At 64.2% G+C, this 10546-nt stretch overlaps 1 protein-coding gene across 1 annotated transcript; it reads right to left on the bottom strand.

Moving 5' to 3' along the window:
• Window positions 1–76: 76 nt before the first annotated feature.
• TMEM150A (transmembrane protein 150A) lies at window positions 77–9800 on the bottom strand. Its single transcript, XM_080400815.1, has 7 exons — window positions 9324–9800; window positions 7182–7229; window positions 5036–5107; window positions 4830–4897; window positions 4562–4689; window positions 3533–3710; window positions 77–1771 (listed from the first exon to the last, which is right to left on the bottom strand). Exons 1-7 carry the CDS (start codon window positions 9779–9781, stop codon window positions 1527–1529), a joined length of 1197 nt encoding a protein of 398 aa, XP_080256941.1. The 5' UTR covers window positions 9782–9800; the 3' UTR covers window positions 77–1526.
• Between the last annotated feature and the right edge of the window lie 746 nt (window positions 9801–10546).

The following is a 10546-nucleotide window of genomic DNA, read 5'->3' as shown; positions in this document are numbered from 1 at the left end:
CCCCCCGCGGAGCACGGCCCCACAGTGGCCGAGACCCCCAGCCCTGAGCGGCAGGAAAGGATGCTCTGCCTCACCCTGAGCTGGTTTTCACTTTTATTATTGTAAATTCACCACTCACTCTCTCTCTTTTTTTAATATATATATATATATAATATATTTAAACATATATTAGATATAAAAGTCAGAGATGCTCCTCTTCAAACTACATATACTGGTGGATTTATAGGCTGATTTTGAAAAGGTGGGTGCATCAGGAAGCCCAACCTGATCAATGCACGCAGCAGCAGCAAATGTCCCTTTCTAGGGACAAGGGAAAATTTATATATATATATATCTATATATGTGTGTCTATATATATATGTAGACATATATATATATGTAGACCTATATATACACGCACCCCTCCCCTCCTGGCCAGTCCCTGCCCAGGCTGGGGTCAGCCCGAGGGGGCCAGGGCTGAGCAGGGGGCTCGCACCAGGCAGAGGCTGGCTGGGCTCCACGCTGGGGCAGGCACGGGAGGACGGATTTAAGAGTCTCAGCAGAACATGGCATGGGCTTCCCCTGCTCCTACAGACATGCTTCCCCTTTCTGTGCCTGTGCTCCACAGGTGGGAGGGCTGGCGACAGCCCACCCCCAGGCTGGAGACCCCGGCTGGGGTGTTGCAGGCTCCCAGGTGCGACAGCTTAGCTTGGCAGCACCATGGATGAGAAATCTGCCACTCTGCAGGCACTGTGCTTGCAGGACATCCCTGCTGTGAGACCCGTTTCCTAACCCAGCTGACTGCCAGGGATCACAGGAACGCCATGGCCTGGGAGGTAAAACCTGCCTCAACAATTCTCCAAGCTGAAAAAATGTGGGAAAGCTGGAGGGATGGAAGGCCCTGAGCAGCGAGAGCCCTGGCTGGACGGCTGCTGTGGTCCAGCCGGCACTGCTGGTGTCATCCTGCAGCAGCACAAGGCACTACCCCTACCCTGGGCAGGCAGGCAGGCAGGCAGGGAGAGACCCCCACTGCCGTCCTCGCTGGGGGTGTGGACAGACCTGCGCTGCCATCACCTCCTGAGGAAGGGAAAAGGCACTCTGGGTTTTCTGCTTCTCTGAGAGTCACAGCGGCTGGCGGGAAGGCTTGCCCTGCTGAACCATACCACCATGGCAGTGGAGGAGGGAGGGACCGTGATCCCCCCCCTCAGCACAACCAGGCCCGCATGGGGAGGGGGCCTCTGATGATTGCCTCCAACAGCCCCCAGCTCAGACGGAGCAGCCCCAGAGGCTCAGGGCAAATCCCGGCTCTGCCGACAGCAGCACCAGGCTGGAATCCCCACACCCCAGCAGTGACCCCAGATGCTGCGGGCAGGGAGGGGGCAGCTCCTGAAAGGGACACTGGCTGCCAGAGGAGCCCCAGCTCCCACCGGAAGGGGAGGGCACCACACGCACCCCCAGGCAGACGGGGTCTCAGAGACATTCAAGGTGGGGGGTCATCGTCAGAGCCCTGTTTGAGGGTCCCCACCGTGAGCATGCCTCCTGTGGGGTCAGGCCATGGCCAGACCCTCTGCGTGGCTGTGGATGTGGACTGTGCTGGATATGCCACTCTCACCCTTGTAACTTTTGGGGGCCCGGCTGGCTTTCAGCAGGACCAGGAAGGTGTCTGTGGAGATGGCTCCAAACTCAAAGGTGAAGGTGCCGTAGAAGACCAGGACATCGATGATGAACATCCACTCGCACAGTGCGGCCACATGCTGCAGCACGAAGCTCTCCTGGATGAAGAACACACCACCTGAGGGCATCCCCATCAAGGAAAGCACAGCTGAACTCCAACCACCCCATGGAGGACCACATCCCACTGCCACTGCACACTGGGGCAGCCATGAGCAGCTCCACACACCCCACACCCCCCCTGGAAAACACACCACCCTCCCCTAAAACCAAGAAAACCCGTACGCTTCCCCCAGCACGGGTGAGGCTGTGGCACACGTGCCCAAACTAGCCTCAGTAAATCACAGGACTGATGCCAGGCGGGGATTTTCTGAAGAGGTTGGGGCAGCGGGAACTCAGGCTGCAGCCTCAGGGCGAGCTGGGTACCCAGATGCCTCACGCTCCCCGCACCCTTTGCCTCTTCCTCAGCCCAGGCTGACGCTCCTCATCCTCCAATGGGATGTGGTCAAAGTCAATAAAACTCAGCAGCCCTCAACCCCAGACCTGCAGCAGCCCCTGTCCCTCTGTGCTGCTGGCTGGCTCACCCCACAGAGGGGCCCTGCTGCCCCTCCTCCAGTTCCTACTGCTGCCAGAGCTTCTTTATGCTTCCCTCATCCCCACTGGGGATCTCTAGGGAAACCTACTGCCAGAGCCACCGTGGGTGAGGGGAAAAGGCAGGTACATCCCCCAGCCCTCCAGATGAAGCCCCTGGCAGTACCCTGCCTTCTGCCAGCAAGACCAAAATCTGCGAGAGCTGGAGAGGCAGGAACCTGACCCACACGGGGCAGAGCCCTCTCCTCTCTCCCCTACCTAATCCCACCCCAAGATGTTCCAGCCCTTTCCCCACACTGCCCTCACCACAGCTCGCAGCTTTCCCACTTCTGGTCCCCAGTGGAGCAGCGTGGTCACAGCAGGCGGGCACCAGCCCTGTCTGCCTCGTCCTCACATGCCCTGCCTGTCCCTCCCAGCTGGCACAGCCCCATGGCACTCCTGCCCTTCCCAGCTCGCTGCCTGCTTCCCGGCCTGCCTGCCCGCTGCAGTGACGGAGCAGAACCCTCTGGCATCCTCCAGGCCCATCAGCACCCCCCAGACTCCTCCTGTGCTGCTCACCCCGGCCAGCCGCCAGCCAGCCGCTCTGGGACCCGTGGATGCTGCATGCTTCTTCCCCTTCCTGCCCAACAACCACCACCTTGTTTCCCAATTTATCCCCAACCTCAGTCCTAAATAAGCCCCTGGCTTCCCAGCCACACACTCAGGACCATTCTTCCAGCCCTGCTTCACCTGCTGCCGTGCCCTCCTCCCCTGGCAGGGTGTTTGCAGACCCCAGCGCCTGCTCACCAAGCTGTCCCTTGCCCCCCGGGCAGGTTGGCTGGCCCCGGCTGGCAGGGGTGCTGCCACACACTTGCCTGGCACCCGCACGCAGTGCTTTTGCACTCTGCTTCAGCTGTAAAGGTAACCGGGATGGACTTCGCATTGCTGGGGGCTCAACACACCTTTGTTTCATTAAAAAAAAACAACTAACCAGCCCTTCCACTCTGCAAGCCTGCAGCAGTGGCTGGGCTGGGCCGCAGCAGCCAGGGCAGGGCTGGTTTGGGGCACTGCAGAGAGATACCCACCAGCATCCCTTCCCCTCCTCGGCCCCTGCACAACGCTGATACTGCTTCTCCTCCAGCCCACACCTGCAGCGAGCTGCCTGCCCCCCACCCTCTGCCCAGCCCCTCTCCTCGTACCATGCCTCGCTGCCAGACCAAAGGGCAGAGGACGTGGGGCACGTACCCCCCTGCAAGGACCACCTTTTGCCAGCCCATCCCAGATCTCCACCCCACACCTTTCAGAAGGATACTGAAGATGAGGGTGAGGAAGGCCACAGCAGTGAGGATGCTACGTAAGTGGCCAGTCCAGTACTGCCCATGGGTTTTAGCCATCCGGTAGGTAAGGATGGACTGCAGGAGCAGGAACAGCATGCTGGTGGGAAAGGCCACCCCTGCCCCAATGTAGTGCAGCACCTTGGCGTGATCCACCTGCAGAGAAGAGACCATAGGTGCCAGCACCCCAGGATGGTCCCTGGCACAGCTCTGAGCCAGTGGGTGGGCTCATGTCCAGGCAGGAATGCAGGCAGCACCAGCAGTGGGTGCAGGCAGCTCACCCTGTGCCCAGCTCCCAGCTGAAGAGTGGATTTGGACCCACTGGTCTGCTGCTGGGATCACAAAGCACTCTATGCCCAGGGGCATGGGCTGCCTGCACCCCATCCTGGGGGGTCACAGCCCTGCCTTCAGCAGAGCTGCAGCTGGGGTGCAGGGGGACCAGGGCCAGCGAAGCTGCTCCCGGAGGAGGGGGGTGGTGCCAGCAGCAGCCTCCTGCCAAGCAGAAGGACCGGCTGCTGCGGGCAGAGCACTGGCAGCTGCCAGGAGGCCGGTGCCTGGCAGTGCAGGCATGGGGGTGAGCGCTGCCATCTGCCACCAAGTCTGGGATTGCTCAGGACCCTGCGAGCACAGGCTTTGCCCAGGATTCCCTGAAATCACCCCCCAAGTAGCAAATGCCCACAGCGGGGTGGCCAGGCAGCGGGAGCATCGGCAGCCTGGCCGGGTCTCCTCTGCCCGGCTGGCACGTCCCTGACCGCACCAGATCACGCGTCCATGGAGCAGACCGACCATGCAGAGGGTCTCAGAAAAGGGTTAAACCAAACCGAAACTGTAAGTGCACAAGCAAAGGTGTTTTGTAGCATCTGGGGAAGCCCAGCGGCTGGCAGAAGTGAAGGAGTGCATGGATGAGGGGGCTGGAGCAAAACAACCACCCCAAATCCTACACCACCAAGTGGTGCTGCTGCCGCTGCCCCCGGGGCTCCCCAGGGCTCCCCAGGCAGATGCCTTACCTGGAAGTTGCCCACCATGGTGAGGCCAGCAGCACAGACCCAGCCGGTGGCCAGCCCCAGGGTGTTAAGGAGGGATGGCCCAAGGCGCTCCAGGAGATGGGCATAGCGCAGCAGCCCCACCAGGATCACTGCGGGAGGGAGACACAGCCCCATTGCACACTGCTGCCTGTGGACCCTCCCCACCAGCCCCTGGCCTGCACCGGAGTAGGGGGTGAGCACCGCAGGGCACCCCACTCCTGGCCTTGCTCCCCTGGCAGCAGGCACTTACCCATGAAGGAGCCCAGGCTGCAGATGAGGCTGAAGAAGCAGCTCTCGGGAGGCAGGGTGCCACACTTGCTGCGGGGACAAGGCAAGGTCCAGGGACTCCTCAGCTGGGGGGCACTGGGGTGCGGCGCTTGCCCCTCTCCCCAGGACACACTCCCAGGGGGGCTCTTGGAGCAGCCAGCCCTGTGCTCCCACCCCATGGCTGCTCACCTGACCAGGGGGATGTGGTCCAGCGTGCAGCAGGAGCCGGGGCCATCCACACCGCAGGACTGGTTGTAATTCCTGCCGGGAGCAAAGGGACAGGTAAAGAGAGCCGAGCTACTGCGCGGGACGCCCCTGTCTCCTTCTCTGACCCCAGGGATGTGCCCGTGCCCTGGGGACAAGCCCCGCCGGGGAGCGACCCACCACCCCACGGGGTCCTCTGGGAGCATTGTGCCTGGGTTTCCGCAGCCTGTACCCTGCCTGCTGGCTCTGCTGCCCACCCAGAGTCCCTGCCTGCAAGGGGGAGGCCACGGTGGGGCGGGGGGCTGCCTGGGCCAGGGTGTGCTGGGCCCAGGGGGTTCTTGCAGCCCCAGGCGGGAGAGAGAGCACCCCAGGGCCAGCCGCCCCTCACACACATCCCGGGGGGGGGAGCAGGAGTGGAGCTGGGCACGCAGCCACTGACAGCTCTGGGCTTGCATGGACGGGTGGGAATGCAGAGCTGAGCAGGAAACAGCCCCCCTCGGCCACAGCACCCCAGGGCAGTGCCAGCCCGTCTGGGGGGAGCCAGATGCCTGTGGGGGGGCGGGGTATGACAGGAGCAAGCTTCCAGGCTGCCCTGAGGAGCCTGGCACGCTATTGGGACGCCCCCCTGGATGCCTCTGCCGCCGGCGACCACCACGGAGCCCTGGCTGTGCAGCTGCAGACCCGTGAGCCCAGGGACCTAGAGCGTTTATCTGACACCTTCCCATGCCGCAGCTTCTGCACACAGCCGTCATCAGATTCCCTGCCAGGGGGGTATGTGCCCCCCCGCTCTCCTGGGAGCTGCACACGCTTGCAGCAGGCTTTTGGGTGCCCCTTTGCTGCAGCATCACCCAGGCACCCGGCAGCTCTGCCTGGCATGGCTGAGTGGGGCCCCCTCCCCCTCCGCAGGCAGGGACCCCAAAGCCCTGAGCCCCAAAGGGCCCCCTCAGACACCCCCTGCCCATCAGCTGGCCCCAGCCGCTCGGCGAGCACACAGTTAAACAGGCCGTCTGGGAAAGGGCGGGCTGGGCTCTGGTGTTTTTTCAGCCTCCTCCTTTGCTGGTGGCTTTGTTTTCCAACCACAAACCCCGGCAGGCACAGAGCCCCACGGCCTCCTCAAGGGCTGCTCTTGGGGCCGTGTTTGGCTTGGGAGTTGGGTTTTTTTTTGTGTTATTATTTTGTTTAAGCCGAGCATTATTCATTGCTAGGGGCTGGCTGTGCCACAGCCAGCCCCACAAGCACATTCTTCCCAGGGCAGGATCAGCCATCGGGCAGGAAATGGCAGCAGCGTGTTTTTTCCCCTCTTCTTCAAACACTCCAGCAAGAATTAAACTAACATGGATTTTTCTCAGCAGATTTTTAAGGAGGCAAAAAAAGCCAAAAACCCTGTGGAAGAAGTCGCCAAGAGAGCAAATAGTGGTTTTTTTCCCCAGCCCTTGCCTCTCCCATGCCTCGTCCCCCACCCTGGGGTGCTGCAGGCAGCTCTACCCGCGGCGTGCCTGGGCACCACGAGGCCATCCCGTTCCCCCAGCACTGCCAGATTTAGCCTCAAGCAAGCAAGCCTCAAGCTTTTCCATGGAGACACACAGCCCTCTGTAATTCCCTGACCACTTATTTTCATACTTTCTCCATGCTGTATTTTTTCAATGGCCTCCTGGTTTGCAGCAAGGCTGGACTGTTCCAGGAGTAGCCCAGCCTGGGCAGGGAGGGACAGTGGCTTTCGATGGCCCTGCCTGGCCTTGGCATCCTTACCGCTTTGCAAATGCAGGGCCGAGCCTGCCAGCAGCCAGTCCCCAAGTGGCTTTACTCCCAAAAGCCACTCACGAGTCAGACAGGAGACACGTGTCCTGGGGTGGCTGTGCCCCATCACTGTCACCATTGCGTCTGCTGGGGGAGAAGCTGGGTCTGTGCCCCTTTTAATGCTCCCACTAGCCCCAGCCCCCTCTCAGGGCCAGCCTGGCCCTGAGTCACCCTTTCAGCATGGTGACGGCGCAGGAGGGGCCTTGGCTACCTGGTAGCCTGGCACAGCATGGCCTGGCTCAGGCAGGACAGGTCTGAAGGGGGACACAGCATTACGGGATCTTTAACCAAGGTGGTCCATGGTGGAGGGCCCCTGCCACCCCCCAGGCCTTACCAGTTATGGACAGGGCAGATGTGGTTGTTGGAGAGTGCCATGGCGTACCTGGGGGAGAGACAACAGAGGTTACCACAGCCACCCACCCGCCTGCACCCCTGCTTTGGGCTGGCACTGGGGCCCAGCTGCAGGGACCGGCCACAGGAGCAGGGGGTACAAGCCCTCACTGCCTGCCAGGGGCCAGCACTTGCCCCATGGCACCTTCTGGCTTTACAAAGCAGGAAAAAGAAAAGCAAGTGCACAAGCACAGCCCACGCTCCGTGCCAGGACCAGGGCCGCCTGCCCTGTGCCCCCACAGCCTGGCCGAGAGCCGCCTCCTCCTCCAGTTCAGCATGGGTGGTCCCACAGGCATCCCCCACACCACGCTGCCTGCTACCCGGCCTCCAGGGGGCTGCTCTGCCACACAGCCCCCCACCCCGGCATCAGGGCTCTCCACCAGCCTATGTGCAGGGTGTCACCCTATGGTCACCAGGCTCTGCCGCGCTCCCCACAGCTGGCCAGTGGCTGGAGCAAAAAGAAGTCTGGAAAAGCAGCCGGCGCGTTGGTAGGGCATTTGGGGCAGATGAGCTCCATCTGAGATGGAGTCGCCCCTGCGCAATGGTCCGTGTAACAAGGGATTCGTGACATACAAGGGTTCCCAGCCCCGGGGCCCCCCAGCCAGTGAGGACCCCTCCTGCCTGGCAGCCACAGCACCCAGTGGCACCCGTGCCGTTCAAACTGCCGCCGCCAGTGGCCGTAAACAGCTCAGGTTAAAAATAGGCTCCGGCACCGGTAAGAAAACCCCTCTCCCGCCCGAGCTGGCCACCTAACAGCCAGGCTTCGAAAAGCGTGATCCCAGCAGTGAGGCCCCAGGGCAGACAGGACAGCTGGGGGCAACCAAGGGGCAGTGCTGCCCACCCCAAGGGCTGCCTGCCGAGAGCACCGCACCCCCTAGGCCCCTCGCCCAGCTGCTTCCCAGCACAGGTCTCCCCCATGCACCGGTCCTCTGTGCCTCCTGGGACGGGGCCATAAGCCAAGCGAGGCACAAACAGCCTGGCCCTCCTGCAGCGGGAGGTGTCCCCCATGCCCCCGGTCCCCCCTCACAGCTCTGTGCCCCCGGGCATGGCTGGCAGGCCCCGCAGCCACCACGCGCCCCTGCAGCCCCTGCATGCAGCTGCCCGGCTGCACCCTGCCGCTGAGCTGGCAAGGGACACTGTCTCCTCCACACAGCTGCAGGACGTGTTTGGGGCTAGAAAAAGGGCCCAAGACCTCCCACCCACCCGTGCTGCTCCGGGCTGGAGGGGCATCTACCCCAGGGTCACCCATGGGAAACAGCCAGGGCTTTGCGAGGCACCCAGGCAAAACTATCAGAGCACAAGTTCCCTACACCAGGATCAGCATTTGGCTTTGTCACGAAGGAGGGTGGGTGATATCACAGGGGGGAACATTTACAGGGGGGACCTACGTGGCATGGGGTGAGTTTGCTCCATCCTACACCCCAAAAAGTCCCATTACTTACACCAAGGCTCCCTTTAGGAAAAGGCCCTTGTCCAGTGCCTGCAACACGGAGGTGGGGGCTGATGGACCAGGACAGGACAGTCCTGTGTGGCCAGCTGAGATGCCAGGGCCAAGGCCTCGGGAGGGAAGCAGCAGGGTGGGCTAGTGCTGCTCGCCCTGCTAACACTGCTTCTGCCCCCAGCACAAGGGACAAATGTCCCCTAGCCCCCACATCCATCCACCACGTGGGATGGGTGCTCCTGTGCTGGTCACAGCCCTGGCACCACAGGACCTGGGCTGGTGACATTGCTCCCAAGGCCATTCCCGTGCTAAGTGCCAGCTGCACTCGCTCCTGGACTGGGTGCGCGGTCCCACGGGGTGTCAGGGGTGTGAGGCCAGGGAGGCATGTGCCAGCACTGCTGCAGGGGACGCAGTGACCATGCGGGGTGGCTGCAAGGGGCCGGGGAACTGTGGGAGTGACCCAGTGTGCAGAAGCACCCCAACACAACACGGGCCCAGCAGTGCCACACAGCATCGCACCCTGCAGCACCCCGCACCCCCCCGGCCCGCAGCATCGCACCCTGCAGCATCCCACAGCCCTCTGCCCCGCAGCATCGCCCCGCGCAGCGCCCCCCAGCCCCTCCAGGCCCCCGCCGCGGCACTCACACGATCCACATGCCGGTGATGGTGAAGGCGGGCAGCGTGACGGGCAGGATCCCCCAGGCCGGCATCCTGGGGCCGGGCATGCCCCGCCGGGCTACAGGCGAGCGGGGCCGCCGGGGGAGCCTCCCCGCTGCCTCCTGCTGCCGCGCGGCCGCCGGGCCGCGCTCCCCATGGGCGGCCGAGGCCGCGGCCGGGCGGAGCCGTGCCGTGCCGAGCCGGGGCAGCGGCTCCGGGCGGCGGGAGCGGGGGCGGCCCCGGCGCCACGTGGCGGCCGCGCTGCCGGCCCGGGAGGGGGGGGCCGTGCCGGCACCCCGGGCGGGCCGCGCTGTGGAGGGCGGCCGCAGGCGGGGGGAGCGCGGGGCCCCGTCCCCTGCAGGGCACGGCCGGCGGGGCGGGGGCGGGCTCCCGCGGGCAGAAGCGGCGCGGCGGGGGCGGCGGGCAGCGCCCAGCAGCCGGGACATCCCCCCCGCAGCTGCCTTTGCCAGGGAGGAACCGGGCAGCCTGCAGCGCCCCCCGTGCGCTCCCCGCCCCGGGCACCGTCCCTCTGCCCACCCGCGCGGGGCTGGGGGCCCCCAGCCAGCCTGGCCCGGAGCACGCTGTGAGCGCAGGCAGGTGGCCTTGCTCAGTCCCCTCTTCTTCTTGGGGGCAAGGGGGGGGGTGACACGGGCTCAGCCTCCTCTCCCCTCGCCAAGGCTCAGCGCGAGCCCCTGCACCCACTGCCCCCTGCGCCCCCCGGGGCCGGCGGCTCACCCAGTCACCCGCACCCACCCTCCCGCCCCGCTGAGCCCGACCCCGCTCCCAGGCACTTTCTACAAAGGGCCCAACCAGGGGTGAAGGCCAGCAGCCCCCCCCCCACCAGCCCCGCGCCCCAGGGCCATTGTCAGTTTTCCACGGAGGAAGCCGGGACAGAGCGGCTGGGCTGCGGCCAGTTCCCGGCGGTAACTGCAACAATCCTGTCCCGCAGCGGCCGCATGCAGGCCTGTGCTCGCACCCCTGCGCCCGAAGCCTGTGCCCTGCCGCTGCCTTCTGCAAGGAGCCGCTGCCCGGGAGCAGCACCTGCCCTGGCCTGGGCGGGAGGGGAGCCCCCGCTGCCCACCACCACCCCCGGGCAGGGGCAGGCTACCAGCCAGAGGGGTACCATCGCATACCAGGGCTTCAGTCTCTGCAGATCTCATCTCCCAACGCGACGCGCTGGATCATGCTCCAGGCAGCCTCCTCGCAAGCCC

Source organism: Falco punctatus (assembly GCF_963210335.1).
Source record: "Falco punctatus genome assembly, chromosome: 9".
Classification (NCBI taxonomy): Eukaryota; Metazoa; Chordata; class Aves; order Falconiformes; family Falconidae; genus Falco; species Falco punctatus.
The sequence above is the reverse complement of the archived record's forward strand: the minus strand, read 5'-3'. Positions and strand labels throughout refer to the sequence as shown.